General features: G+C 41.9%; 1 protein-coding gene across 3 annotated transcripts in view; it reads right to left on the bottom strand.

Annotated features, from left to right (window-relative positions):
* Nucleotides 1–9,917: 9,917 nt before the first annotated feature.
* The window catches only part of LOC147624793 (exocyst complex component SEC3A-like), a 112,393-nt gene continuing 106,238 nt past the window's right edge, over nt 9,918–16,072 (bottom strand). For 2 of the 3 annotated variants that reach the window (XM_086818018.1, XM_086818017.1), the window contains 3 exons: nt 11,235–11,300; nt 10,611–10,700; nt 9,918–10,463 (listed from right to left, as the gene is read on the bottom strand). In XM_086818018.1, the coding sequence (XP_086674144.1) occupies nt 10,350–10,463; nt 10,611–10,700; nt 11,235–11,300 (270 nt within the window). In that variant the 3' untranslated portion in view covers nt 9,918–10,349. The remainder of the gene's footprint in view (nt 10,464–10,610; nt 10,701–11,234; nt 11,301–16,072) is intronic. The other variant, XR_015268850.1, reaches the window with a different exon arrangement.

Consider the following 16,072-nt stretch of genomic DNA (forward strand, 5'->3'; position numbering starts at 1 on the left):
AAGGAGAAGAAGAAAGAGTCAGGCGTATGGCTGATGCACTTGGTTGCTTCATCCAACACCACGTGTTGAAAAGATAGAGTCAGCAAACTAAGCACAAACGGATGATTGGGCATTCATTGTGCATTGTAATTATGACTCTCTTATCCATGATGTATGTATGCCAGTGATAGATCAACATGTTTGGTATGTTTTGATAGTGGTGCTAGCAAGCACATTACTTTTTAACACAATTTATTTTCCTCCCTCGAGTTTTCTCCTCAAAGGCATAGTAAGATGTGCAAACAACTCCTTATATTTAGTGAGAAAGGAGTTGTTGGTAAGGTTGTGCTGCTCACTATTGCAAATGGTGGGACAATTAGTCTCTCAAAAGTCTTATTTGTTCAAGGTATTAAAAATAACTTATTGTGAGTCTCTGCCATTTTTGCTAGGACATGCCTAGTGGTCAAATTTGTTGTGACAATAGGTGTTACTTCATGATCATAATAATGGAGACATCATTGTTGTATCTAGTACTCTAAGTCATGAGCTTTACATGTTGGGATACATACATGAGAGAGGTTGGCCCATAATGCTTGTTCAATTACGAGAGCAACCACACATGCTATGAGTGACATGGAGCTATGACATGCCTGCTTTGGTCACTTGAATTTTGGAAGCTTGTTGCGCCTTAAAAGTAGTTATGTTCTAAACATATGCCTCACTGAGGCTTTAAAGACAATTACCCCTTATCAAGCTTGGAATGGCAGAAAGCCATTCCAATCTTGGATTGGCAAGAAGCCATCTGTGGCTCATTTACATATTTTTGGTTATCTTACTTATGCTCTTGTGCCTGAGCAACAATGCAAGCGATAAATATATTTTTATGGGATACAACTCAGAAAAAGCAAAGGGTAATGGGTATAGGCTCTACCATCCAGCCACAAGGTATATTTGGGTGAGTAGAGATGTTGTCTCTGTTGAGAAATCAGTTCAACCCATGCTTGTATGCAAAAAAATAGCAAAATGTATGCTCATAGGATATCTTTGATACACTTCTACCGTTGTATAATTAGGGACATCCATATGTGGAGCACAAAACCTATTGGTTGAAAATCAGCTTAAATTTTAGGCCATAGATCAGTCTATTGATAAGGCAACTATGGATGATATAGTGGATGAGGAAAGGGCACAACCATACAAACATCTAAGAGTATGCCAAAATGGTAGTGCAAACATCAAGGGATAGAAAATTAGCTACTTCTTTGCCTAGCAAGATACATACACATTCTTATCGTGCATCTTATTCTTTTGTGGATCATGCTCTCATTGCTAGTATATGCAATGAAGAGGAACTATTTCCTTTGAGGAAGCACATAAAAGTGCTCATTAGATGGAGGCCATGAAGGATGAGTACATAAAAGTGCTCATTAGATGGAGGCCATGAAGGATGAGTACAACTTAATTCTTTTGTGGATCATGCTCTCATTGCTAGTATATGCAATGAAGAGGAACCTATTTCCTTTGAGGAAGCACATGAAAATGATCATTGGATGGAGGCCATGCAGGATGAGTACAACTCAATCTTGAAAAACGACACTTGGTATTTGGTAGATTTGCCTTATGGTTAAAAGGCTATTGGTATAAAGTGGGTTTATAAGCTTAAGTGTAAAGTTGATGGTAGTGGCAAGGATTGTTACAAAGGGTTATGCTTAGGAGAAGGGCATAGACTATTATGAGACCTTTTTCCCACGTCTTTTATTACTATAATCCGGTGTATTATTGCATTAGTAGCACATCATAGATGGAATGTACTTCAGTTGGATATTAAGACCACCTTCTTGAATGGTAATTTATTTATGTATCTCAGCTTCGTGGTTTTGTTCAGAAGGGACATGAGTTTAAAGTATGCAAGTTAAGAAAAGATTTATATGGCCTTAAGCATGCTTCCAGATTATGGTATGAGAAGATAAATGTATACTTGGAGGTAAATGGTTTTTACAACAGTCCAACTGAGAGTACCCTCTATGTGAAAATGGTTTTTACAATAGTCCAAATGAGAGTACCCTCTATATAAAAATGAGTAAAAGTCATCATTTTATGCATTGACTACATGCTTCTCATAAGCCCTAATGAGGATAAGATTTTAGCCTTCAATGCTGAATTATATGTGTCATTTAAGATGATAGATTTGGATTTACTACATTACTATTTTGGGCATATAATTCATACAGCATGATGATGATATTATGATGTTGTAGTCAAAGTACTTAGAGAGATTACTTACACAGTTTGGTCTTTACGACTATAAGACTATTGCTGCACTAGTAGAGACATGATGCAAGTGAACCATTTGATGCATCTTTTTATCAACAAGCTATTGGGTGCCTCATCAGTCTATTGGGTGCCTCATCAGTCTATGTAATACAAGGCCATAAATTCAGTGTAGGGTTTCAAAAGTAAGTATTGGCAGGTTGCCAAGTGAGCAAGTGAGTATTCCAATACTTATGGGAGGGCACTCAATTTTTGTTGGGCTATTCTATGCTAAGGGGGGTTATATTCATCTGCATGCTTCAGTGACCTCGATTAGACTACTACTGGATGTTATGGAATGCGAGTGTCCACTAGTGGCTTTTGCTTTCATCTTGGTGATTTATATATATCATGGCTTAGAGTAAGAAGCAGTCACAATGGTGGACACATTGAGCTGTGAAGTTGAGTACATGGAACTTTTATAGTGGTCAAGTGTCTTTTGGTAGATCTTGATATTGGATAGTAATCCCCAACTTCCATCTTCATCACTGGCATAGCTAGAGTGCCTTGGTTGTTATTGTGTGAGGAACCCACTGTTACATACTCATATAAAACACATTGAGGTGCATTGTCATTATATCAGGGAGAGGCTCCTTGTAGGAGAGTAGTGATATGTGGACGTAGGCTAATAATGGGCCAAGGCACTTTTCCCCTCCTTAGGAGGTTTTTTTCTCCAAGCGTGTATACACCACTCATTCTCATCAACCTACTTTGAGTGTTGTGCTTCTCTCTATCTCTAAAGTGAGACAAAAAGGTAGCAACACACAAAAAGGTTAAAGTGAGACAAAAAGGTAGAATGTATTGGTTTGGGAATCTTACTAGCTAGCCTCAAACTTCTCTTGGCACTCATGTACCAAAATTTTTGTTTCTTCTATTGTGACTCTTTAAATTTTTTTAAGAAAGATTTTAGTATTTTCCCTTTCTTTTGGCAGTTTTTTATCGAGTATCTTTTTGACTAGTAACAAATTTAGCATTGGTAGTAACTTGCTTAATTTGTTCTATAATCAAATCGTTCTAAGGAGGAGTAGTTGAAGAGGTGGTGGTAGGATGTTCAACAGAACCTATTCATTAGAGCCATTTTAAACAAGGAGACCATCTTCTCCTTTTTTACCTACCTTCTTCACTCTTCTTTTTGTTAACATCTTAGAATTCTCATCAAAGCCATTTTAAACAAGGAGACTATCTTCTCCTTTTTTACCTACCTTCTTCACTCTTCTTTTTGTCGATGTCTTAGAATTCTCATCATTTTAAATTGTAGTACCTACTTTCTTTGCTTGCAATCTAGTGAGGGTATGAAAAGATATGGCTACTGATGTTTGTAGGCTTGATGAATTTATCATATGACACTTTGTAAATCTTTGAGAGGTCCTTGGTAATGATAACACTATAGAGAAGACCTATGTGTTGTTGAATTCATATCTCTACCTCTGGGTTGTCTAACACTCACTTGGAACGCCAAAATCAAAATTCCTTGATGATCTACAAAGAATCTTGGGATTCCTTCCTATATGGTGGATTTTGCACTAACTCCACCACATACTCCAGATTTTTAGTAGTTTCATCAGTCATGATATGTTTCACTGGAGTAGTTCTCTTGATGCTAGAGGTTGTCATGGTAATATAAGTGGAGGTGTAAGGGAACCCAAAGGTTCAACACGTCTCCATAGCTGTAGAAGAAGTGTATGAGATGCATACAATATTATGCATGCATACCTCTACATGCTAGACCCATGTACACACTAGTACACAATCTTTTCCAATACCCTTATAACACATGTTTTCTAATCTTCCTTTGCATACATAGATCATATTTTCCCTTTTGATTGGTGATGTATTTTTGAAAGGGTTGCATGGTAGAGAGAGAGAGAGAGAGAGAGAGAGAGAGAGAGAGAGAGAGAGAGAGAGAGAGAGAGAGAGAGAGAGGCCTCATCAATGAAACTTGAGATATCATCAATGTATAGGCCTCATCATTAATGTATAACCCTCATTATCATACCATCCCATTTCCTTTTATTGGAGGAGGTGAAGCTGTGTGATTGTGCACTCATCATCATACCATCCATATAGATTCTTTCTTTTGAAGCATAACTAGGTGAACACGAAAGTCAAACATATGCACCTACATCTTGGCTATCCAATGCATTAAACTCACGCCCAATTGGAGGATATCTCCCTATTGTGGGTGTACTCCATACTATCTCCAAACAAACGGGCATACGACGGCTATATCCATCCTGCACCAAACTTGTGCAAAGGCACGGGTGTGGCTCATATGTGTGGACTCCCATACATATCCAAACGCCTTGGGTAGCCCTATCTCAGGTCTCTCATGTGCCTTCGTGTAGAAGATTGTAAGTTTCCTTCTCCTTTGCCATAGGTAATGTCGTATATTTTTGCTTATTATAGAGCTAAATGTATTAAAAATAAAGCTAAAGAAGAAACAATGTAAAAATGCCCAGTAAAATTTTGATGGTTGTGTGCATAGGTTACTCTCTAGAGAAGGTGAATGCTAGTAGCTAGTGGGACAATGACATCTATCAGCCAACTTGGTATTTTATGAGTTTGATGGTGCCTAGAAGTATTGATTATGAGGATATTTACATAGATAAAATGAATTGACCTTTTTCTTGGTTTTCTTAGCTCTAAATGATGTGATCTTTGATTGGTGGTACCTAGTCTAGTGTTGAGCTAAGATTGATGAAATAGTGGTGCTTGGAGCCAGATGTACTCACTAGCTGAGACCCATGCTTTTGACCTAGAATGATGGGACTTTTCTATGGATGTGATGCTTACATGAAACATTAAAATATTGTTAGGTCTTCATTACTCCATGGGATTAAGGTTGTGTGAGCACTTGAGGATAAATGGATTAAATAAATGATTTAAATTCTTTTGGGCAACATATGTAGGGTGGTGACAAGTGTCACCCCCTTGCCTTGCTAGTGGGGCTTGTGTGCCCATCCTCTTCCCCTCCACTTGGCACCTTCTCCACCACTTATTCTAAATCTCCCCCTTCCTTTTTGGGAGACCCATTACGAGCAAAGACGGGATGTGCTAGGTTGTTCAAACATACTGCTCTAGTAATTTAGAGTACTATATTCTCATGAGTGAGCGGGAAGTTATGGCCGTTTGCAACCTATTGGATTGCATCTATGAGGAAAGAGTAATTTTGAATATCATTTACTATTATTGGGCTTATTTCTTGTCAAAATTGGGGCTCAATTTGGGGTCTATTTGGTGCTCATGTTCATCACCCAAGTAGGGGGTTTGTTTGCTATCTAAAACTGCATCAACCCTCTTCATTGCTTGTGGCTAAGCTCTCCTTAGCTTGCTTTATTGGTGTGTGGGCTTCCCATGAGCAAGGAGGATCTTGGTGGTGATCTTCTCTTCATCAATTCTCTATAATTCAAGTATTAATCAAGTAATTGAGCAGTACAATCTCTCTAAACACTCTTTTGATTACTTGCAAAAATGGTTGATGTCAATTGTCTACATGTTGTGTTATAGTCAAATTTGCAAGTTGTGATGCTTTGCAATTCAATATTGATAATTGCTATGTGATTGATGGAAAATTATCTATCAATTATGAGAGTTGAATTATTGCAATTTATTGAGAGAGTCGCAGCTCCTACAGGCTATTGCTTTATACCTAAAGCAATAGGGAGTTCATCACCCTATAAATTTCCCTTTTCATCTCATGCTATGTAATTTGAGTGAGAGAGGATCTTCACTCAACCCAATCTTAACATGAGGTAGAGGAGATGTGGATTGAAATTCTCCAAAGAGTTTGATATTTTGAAATCAAGAGTTTGGTATTAGCTGATGCCCTAGGTTTTGGTATGGTTAGTAGTCTCTATGCTATCTAACCCTCTCCTTCAGCAAGTCAGGGGTCTATTCATTCAATTGTGCAAGCCTTGTCTTCCGGTGAAAAGAACCCAAAGTCTGAAGGATATTCTTTAGAAGACGAATGCCTCTTCTATCATAAAAGGTTATGCATTCCCTGTAGTAAGTCATAGAGGGCCATGATTGGACATCCTGGATATGTAAAGACTTATGCTTCTATTAAGAGGAGTTTCTTTTGGCATGGTTTAAAAAGGTACGTATTGAATTATGTAAAGGAATACCTTACTTGCAATAGGATCAAATCTAAGAGGATTAAGCTTTCTGGAAAGCTTCATCCTTTGGAAATTCCACAATGTATCACCATGGACTTCATCACTAGACTTCCCACCGTGTAAGCTGGATATGATTCCATCATGGTGGTGGTGGACATGCTAACTAAGGTAGCCCATTTATTACCTGTTAAGAAGACCTTTACTATGATAGATGTTGCCCATAGTTTTATAAAAGAGATAGTAAGGCTTCAGAGGTCACCTCATCATATAGTAAGTGAGAGAGATAGTAAGTTCACTTCTCGGTTTTGGACAACCTTGTTTAAGGCTCTTGACACTCATTTGGATATGAGTACTTATCACCCACAGAGACAGATGGATAGACCGAGAGAGTAAATCAAGTCATTGAAGACATGCTGCTTTGAGCCTAAGAAGTGGTTTAAGTTCTTGCATTTGGTAGAATTTGCATGGAGTGCTTCCTATCATAGGGGTCTAGGAATGTCTCCTTTCAAAGCCTTGGGAATGGCTCCTTTTGGACAAGAATGTATTACACCTTTGACTTGGTTAGATCCCTTGATTAGAGTGGAGGCTACTAATCAAATGCTAGGGTGAGATGGATCGTCAAGTCAAGATGATTTGCAAAGAACTCAAGGCTGCCCACAATCGTCGATAAAAGAGCTATCCGGGTCTGTGAGGTTGTTCAAAGAAGGGGACATGGTATTTCTTCGAGTTAAACCAAAAAAGAGCTCTATATCTCTCAAAAAGTTTTAGAAACTTTTTTCGCGGTATTCTGGTCCTTATGTAATCACTAGATAGATTAGTGACCAAGCCTATGAGATACTATTACCTCCTCATTTTTGGATTCACAATATATTTCATGTGAGTCATCTAAAAAGGTATATAGTTGATCCTTCTCATGTTTTAGACAATACCCAAGTGATCATCCCTAAACAAGGAGAGTGCAGCTCCTACGGGCTATGGCTTTATACCTAGGGCATAGGGATTTCATCACCATTTGACTTTCCCTTTTCATCTCATACTATGTAATTTGAGAGAGAGAGAGAGAGAGAGAGAGAGAGAGAGAGAGAGTCTTTTCTCCATCATGCTGATGAGCATGGGTTTATGCAATGCCTTGTGGATTTTTGAGAAGTAAATTTTGAAGTTTGTAGGCTTGATTTATCCATACTACATGAAGAATACGAGGTGTCAATTGCATGTAAAACGATCGAATGCTTTGTTGGAATCTAGTTCTATTTCATCAGAGGTCTAGTAGTTTTGTTAGTCATGCAAAATTTCATTCTTGATTAGAGATTGGCTAAGAAGGTTTAATTAAGTTTAAAATTAAAGATCTTAAATTTCATTTTGTCTAAACATGTATAGAGATGATGGGTATGCTATAGTTTAAACCTAGAGGCCATTGAGATACTCATCATACTTATGAATGAAATTGTAGACTCTTTGATTAAGCTCAACTTAGATGCATACAAAGTCTAGGGATTATGGGTTGATACAAGTGTTGCGTATAGTTATCATTTTATGCTCTTGATTATGTTCACCTTGATGGTCTATCTAGTGGTAACTTCTAGTTATTAGGGTCCTCTTATTGTACAAGGGCATTGGGGTTTCATTCATGTATAGTTCTTTGCTAGGTTGTGATAGAATTAAATTTGGAAATTGCGAGCACGAATGAAAGTTTATTTGCAAGTGTCTCATTTTGTTGGTGATGAAACTAGGGATGACACGAATGATTAAACTGTAGATTTCCCTAAAGTTGATTTTTAAGATTCCACATAAAACTAAAGCATGATTATCTTTCAACCTCAATGCAAATGTTGATTAAATGAACCCATAAATTGGAAACATTTCACTCACGAAAGGAGATTACTCCTCAAGTCTTGTAGCAAGCTTAGGGTTCAACCTACCCTGAATTGGAGCCTCTTGCTTGGTTTGGGTGAGGTCAAGGGAAGCAACCTCTCATGAGAGATCCTCAAATGAAGAGACCCTCAAATGGGTGTCATGGAGTAAAAGTCTTAATGAGAGAAACGTGGTGGCCGATGTCTAGATGAGTCCAAAGCTTTCCTTGCCAAAGTAAGATTATCTCATAAAGCTACTTCTTGTAAAGGAATGCATAAGCATGTTCAATTTATAATATGTAGAATTGCATTGTAATTCATTTGATTGTTCACATTTACCTTCTATGAAATCTCTCTAAAATGAAAATGATTTTTTTTGGGGGATTTTTGTTCAAACCTGAGGCTCATGTGCTTTTGATGCTCTTAGGCTCGGAAGCGTAATTCCGAGACTTAGGAAGGAGGCCACCCATGCATGTCAAGTAGTCATGGCCTCGTGTCGGGACCTCACAAAGATGATGTTCTCCTTGTGTAGGTCTCTGAGAAACCTCCTAAATCGAACCAAAGGGGCACATTGCATTCCATGGTTGTGTAGAGTGCATCCCGTAGTCCTAGAGATCCTACATTGCTAGGTGAGGCCCCACTCAATAATGATGAGGCGGCCACCTCAAGATACTATCCATTTACATGCCTTCCTTGCCTCCGTAACTTTGGACCATTGCAAGTTTCCATTGCTCTGCCATAGAGTGAGATTATCGCTAAGATATATCTTCGCGGAGTGGAGAGTTGCCCTTTTTGCTAAGGGCCTCTCCTTGGTGAGGTCCTTCCCTACCCGTGAATAGGGGTTCCAATGATGCCTATTTGCCGGCACTAAGTTTTTCCATCTTCCCTCGGAGAATTTCCATGGGGAGGCTGGTGAGTTGTACATGTAGTGCACCAGATTGCCTCTGGTTGATGTCTTCCAAGGTGGCCATCATGATTGCATCTTGAGCTGGTTTTTGTTTCTTGGGTGCCTCCACCCACTCGGAGGTCTTGTCAAGGTCCTTCATGACTGCATTTGCCCACTTGGAGGTGGCATCGATCTCCTTCCTCAACCCGGCATTCTCCACTTGGATTTCGGATTTGGTTGCTTTCACCATTAGACAAATCCCCTCCATGATTCCCTTCTTTGTTTCTTGAAGCTCTTCAAGGAGCTTCTTGTTCTCTTCCTTGAGTTGCTCCAGCTCCTTTTCCCGTGCAACCTTGCGAGCTTCCTCCTCCGCTATGGCAACGGGGTTCTTTGGTCCATGAAGGGTGTTCTTGAGGTCAGTGATCTGCTCATCATAGTTAGTAGGCCTTCATGATTCCCATTTCTTCGTCACAAGCTTCTTGCATTGCACTCGTATCCCTTTTGTATTGCTTCCCTTGAAGGGACAAGGATTCCTTGATGTTCGTTAGACAGAAGCTGTCATGCCTCCTGGTTTGTCGTCGGTCGTTGCCATGTACATGTCCATGGATGCAATGGATTCCACAAACTTGTCCAAATGTTGGTTATGTTTTGAGGAACGTGTCATCCTGAGGTGGAGGTGGAGTGGACATGAGTTGGCAATGATAGCACTAATGATGGTGATATGAGAGAGAGAGAATTGCAGGTTTGTAGAGATGGAGAATTAGAGAGAGAGAGAGAGAGAGAGAGAGAGAGAGCTGTATTAACGTCTACTAGAGGCCGAACTCGACCTATGAGACAAATCAATGTACAACTGTCAATGTCTTCTGGATGTCCAGAAAAACATTCAAAACATTTACCTTGGAATGATGAGAAAAGATTTTGAACAACATTTGTTAAGGCCAGCCTTGTAAAATACTCGATTGACTGCCAAAAAGGGATTTTAACCATTTGTGCTACAGATCTGTCACTTTGTTTGACAAAACATTTCCCTTAAGCTCTCCCACTGGTCTGCAGAAACTGCAGCCCAGATGTCTAGGGTCTCATAATCTTGAAGAATAGAATGTGTACATGGCACAATTTGAACAAGGGTGCTTGCATAATCTACAAAATTCCTACCTTTAGGATGGATGGGACCTCTTGAGCTGATTCACTTTTCTTCTGCAAGCTATCCTACACCACCTTGAACAACTCAGCCATTTCAGCAGAAGATGGGCTCAGAGTTTCACTGGGGTAACACTTCGCAAGAAGAGCTTCCAATCCCTCGTACTTATCCAGAAAATCCACCTGCAAAAAACTCTCAAAAGTGTGAGAACAGATGATCTTTAGAAAGAAGGCCAGCTAGACTAAGTCACCACGTTGATAGCAAGAAAGACTTCAAGAGGAAGAATGCCAACAAATGAACTGATCACATAGCATATGTTGAGCACTTACCTTGCATTTCTCCCACAAGGAAGGGATCAATTCCTCTGATGTGATTTGCTTCTGCATCCGCTTATACATGGCCGACAAAGTTTTTTCCACCTGGCAGATGCAATCAACTCAGATGTCAAGAAAAGAATGTGGTGGAGGCAATCATAGCTGGCGAAGCTCGACTCCTAGAAGAATGATCTCGCTGTGAACTTGCCCCAAATCAGTCTTGGAATACCATGATTAGTTGACTCTATCCCATCCCAAAGCCTTCTTGACAAGGTCTGGCCCTCAAGAAGGTGCTTCCTCTAGAAAGTGCTTTTTCTCAAGTAAGACCCACGCCCCTCGCTAAGCCTTGCCTCATGTTAAACCTCAGAAGGTTCCCTCATGTTAAATATACCTTTTTTTTTTCCTTTTCTTTTTTTTTTTGGTGTATTGCAAGACAGGGTACAGAAATTACAATGCCATCACCATCCACGGTGGGAGGTGGGTAGATTCAAACCTGGTACCCAGCACTGGCACTACCGCTGGGCTACAGCCTAGAGGCATACTCCACCACTTTGCCAGAGTTTCCCCTTTGATAAAAGGCAGAGAACAGATATGAAAAATTATATCAAGTGAATGACAATAGAATAGACATGTTCATACCCCAGAAAGACTTGTCTTCACCACTTTTCGCATGTCCACCTTTGAGAGCCCAAGAGAGAAAGGCACCTGCAACAAGGATTTCAAATAACTGTTAGGATTTCATCAAAAGCAAGGGCTATGCATAACAATAAATCTTCTCTGTTTGCAGGACAACTATTTCTTTGTTTTGCAATTGCATTTAGGGATGCTTTGTAAATCCTTTATTAGAGATTGTATGCACACCCTTTTCTGATCTCATAGGCCATTTTGGCCTTCCAAATACGCTAATGAATCTCTCTCTCTCTCTCTCTCTCTCTCTCTCTCTCACGTTTCATGTTTCATTCTCCTAGTATTCCTTGATGAGATTACCATGGACAGTTTTGTACCACGCCAGTGAGATAGTTTTGATTTGGTTTATTTTATTTTCCATTCCATGATGAGATATGCCAAGGACATTTTTGTACCACTTTGGTCTCATAGGCCCATTGGGTCTTTAGTAGACACTTAATATAGCTTTCCTTCTCTCTCTCTCTCTCTCTCTCTCTCTCGACATCAGCACCATATCCAGGAGCGGCTAGCTCACTTACACACACCCGGAGATCATGCTCCGAGGTATTTTTGCCTCACCATCGCCTATGTATCACATATTACACCCCCATTATGGTACTGGTTGGAGCTAAGACAGATCTGCATTGCATTCTTGTATACCCTGTGCATATAGGTTGCATACTGAGCCTCTAGCAGTAGTGCTCCATCCATCACACCCCCTCACTAGCTCAGTACTTTCATAGTTTATTTCATGTTTATTTTGTCCTTTTTTTTTTCTGGACATCCAGAAGACATTGACAGTTGTACATTGATTTGTCTCATCGGTCAAGTTCGGCCTCTAGTAGACGTTAATACGGCTTTCTTTCTTTCTTTCTTTCTTTCTCTCTCTCTCTCTCTCTCTCTCTCTCTCTCTCTCTCATCAGCTCCAGATCCAGGACATGCTCCAGTGCCATTGAGCTACCTTTCCACGTGAAGTAGCTGAGGGAGACCTCTCGGCCATACTCATTAGCCCCATGCTTGATATTTTGGAGAGTGGTATACCATCTACTGGGGGCTGATGCTCCTCTCATGTGAGAAAAGCATCAGTAAAAGTGGCATACCTCTTATGTGAGAAAAGCATCTATGTTCCATGGACAGTTTTGTATCACCCTAGTGAGATAGCTATGTTTTGTTTTGTTTTTTTTCAAGAGACTTCTATTAAGTGTGAGAAAAGCATACAACAGTCACGGCTAAAAGGAAGAATAGAATCACCCCAATATGTAAGGTGATCTCAACCAATGAGGAGCATCATGATGCCATGGAAGACCTGTGGGACTAGAGGAAAAGAAAATGCCATGGTCCCACTCCCGCATAAATACAACGCACTTTACCTGCGCGGAATGAGAGGACCCTTGAATATGAGCCCATGTAGCCATGAGAATATGGATGATATCACCCCATATAGTACTAATGCATTGAGACTCAAAAATCTAGACACCCTCAATTGCCTCCGTGCATCTAGCTCTCTAGATCTCCCTTGCTATAATATTGGCAACAATCTCCCAATAGGTGTCAATCCTCTGTTTGGGGGGTGTATAATGTGAGTGAGGGACATCGTGCAACAAACCATCCTTGGCAATACCTCTACGAATGAAAATAGCAATGTTTGTATCACTGCCCTCCTAGAAAAGCTACGGACTAGACTGGGAAAGCCAAGCAGCTGCCCCCTAAGTAACATACATGCCATAGCCACTCAATTTGCCCATAAGTTGGGCTATAGAACCCCAAATACGCTGCGCAGTGTTGCATCCCCATAAGCAATGTTGAACAGTCTTAGAATTTGCCGGGCAGGTAGGTGCTACACCAAAAACTGATCTCCACTGATTGGTGGGGAGACCACCATGTAAAAACAACCAAAAGAAATGAGAGATCTAGCTCCTTCTATATGAATGCCAAAGCCTATGCCAATATTTAATAAGTAGTTGATAGGGCAAATGCACCGCTAAAGATAGAAAGAATAAGCACAATATCAACTGGCCGCAACTCGGACGAAAACTTCACAATGTGAAATCTGCATGTTCGCTAATACGGCTGAATTATATACCTAGATGAATCTAGGAACATGCCCAAATTCACCTTTTAGGAACGTGCATGTTATATACTCGTGGTAGTCAACCAACAAGACTATATAACTATCAACTCCATTATGCATAGTATGAACTAGATACTACAACATCCCCACTAACGTCATCAGTGCCCAATAGTGGGTATAGAACTCTCTATCAAGCTATGCTCTCACACACGCACTCCACACACACACACACACACACACACACACATAAGAGCATATATTCACACAAAGCCCTTCGTACTAAGTTTCTGTCAAACCTCCGGAGATGCAGGGCAGATTAAGCCCTAAAGGCTACGGTCAAGGACCATACAATGGAGGAAGGGGAACTGAATATTCAGGAGGGTCTAAGGACTGACTTGGAGCAGTTGAAAGCTGTGAGTGATAAGCTGCAAGAAGAACTGCAGACCACTAAGAAAGATTGGGTGGAGGTGGTGAAGAAGCACAAACCCCCACAGAGCATCATACATGAGACTCTTGAGAAGGAGAAACGCAGGAAGGATAGGGCCCTCCATGTGCGAGTGTGGGGGCTACGGGCAGGGGCTTCCCCCAAGGAGGATGCCATGACGCTTTGCCAGATGCTAGGAGTGGATGGGATCGCCACTCCCCCCCCCCCCCCCCCCCCCCTCTTTTCAAATACATGGAGGGCAGGCAAGGATATGACACGAGCAGCCCCTCATCATTAGATTCCTTGATGCCACCAGTAGACATGCCTTCTTAGATAGGCAGGCTGCCCTCAAGGGCACAGAGGTGTACATGGGAGATGATCTCACCCCAGCACAGGTGGCACACCGGCATGAGGCAATGGTGACAATTCATGAGGCCTATAGAGCTATCTACAGAGATGGTAGGGTCAATATCATCGAGCGCCGTCCCAAATAGGGATGCGGGGTCTATGAGACCAAACACCTGAGGTTGGCAGTATGGAACTGCAATGGCATGCTGTGGTCGAATCCAGGAGGCTTGAGTGAGATTCTCATAGGCAGGGATGTCATTTTTTATACCGAGACTCATCAAAGCCCTGAGAGGGGCTAACCATACATTGCCGGGTATGAGTGGGAGTCTGCTTTCCGAGGTGAGACCCGCACATCAGGAGGAGTACGTGGCTCTGGAGGGGTAGCTGTCCTTTTTAGATCCCATCTTCGACAGATTCTCAGCATCGTCCAGAAAGATGAAGATGCATGGTATCTTTGGGTGCGGCTACAGCTTAGCAGTGATAGAGTCATCCACATTGCTGTGTGTTATGTTGCACCATGCCACTCCCCTTACGCCGCAAAGCATGGCCATTCACCGTACTTACCATTATATGGGGATATTATGGAGTTCTCAAAGTTGGGGGAAGTCCTCTTGCTCGGGGATTTCAACAGTAGGACGGGAAGCAGCAGGTCCCACTACTCGATCTGGATGACCCTATCATACAGACTACAGGAGCTAGACATCATTGACACAGGGCTACAGAGATCATCACAGGACCGTGAGGAGGTCATGGTGTATGGGAGATATCTCTTACGAGCTGGGAGCTGCACACAGTCTCGTTATCTATAACGGGATGTCTCGATGGTCCTCCTCCGACGCCCTCACCTCCTTCCCTCACTCAGGAGGTACTAGCACAGTGGACTACCTTATGGGATCTCCGGCTTTGGCACACCTTCTCCCCGACTTCTCCATCCCGCCACCCCCCTTTGAGGCTGGCCATGCCTACCTCTTTTTCACTCTTATCTGCAAACCACCCGCCCCTCCGCCACCACCCCCCATCTCACATTACACTCACGTCCTTTTTGATCACGAGCTTGACCTTGTTTACTCCAACCAAATCTACCGCCAACTCCAGGATGTGGAACCTACTGTCCCCCCTATCCACCCTCACATCACAGCTCACCACCATACTCCACACATCCGCCACCACTTCATTCATCTGCACACGGCGGTCTATTGCCAAGCCACCTTGCGGTCCCATGCCCCATAACTGTTGGTATGATGACGAACGTCGGCCCACACGCTCCTGTCTTAAGCATGAGGTACGGATTGGGCAAATCATGAAGCGCCAAGCGCAATGGATTTCTCAACGGCTCACCCAACGCAAGAAACGGGAGTTTTATGCTCGGAAAGAGGATGAGTTATACCGACTTTTCTTAGGGCCGAACTGCAAAGAGGCCTGGAGCAAACTCCGAGAACATCGCCCTCCCACACCTATCACCTGTCCGGACACATGGCACTCCTATGCACGCTCCCTCTATCATATCCCCCATCAGCCACCCCTACCTTCACCATCAGATCCCCATCCCACCACCTCCACCTTCTTCACAAAGAGCATGATCCTCAAGGTCATTCGTAGACTACACAATGGGTGAGCCAAGGATCATGAGGGACTCACTACCGTGTACATCTCGCATGCTATGATACCCTGGCGCCCCTATTAGCCTACATGCTCAATAGAGCCCTTTGTGAAGGATTTCCACCCTCCTGGTCCACCAACACCATCACCCCCATCCTCAAAGCTGGAGATCCACTTGATCCTAGTAATTACATAACGATCATGATTGGCCACACATTGGCCAAACTCTATGGATCAGTGCTAGAGGCGGAGCTCAGTTCATTTGAAGAGAGCCAAAGATGCAGAGCCTCAAGACAGGCTGGTTTTCAGAGGAGCTACTCTACCCTTGACCACATCTTCATCCTCCGTGCCATCATCGAGGAGGGTAGA

This window comes from Cibotium barometz, chromosome 24 (assembly GCF_041138505.1).
Source record: "Cibotium barometz isolate CiBa-2024 chromosome 24, ASM4113850v1, whole genome shotgun sequence".
NCBI classification, from domain to species: domain Eukaryota; kingdom Viridiplantae; phylum Streptophyta; class Polypodiopsida; order Cyatheales; family Cibotiaceae; genus Cibotium; species Cibotium barometz.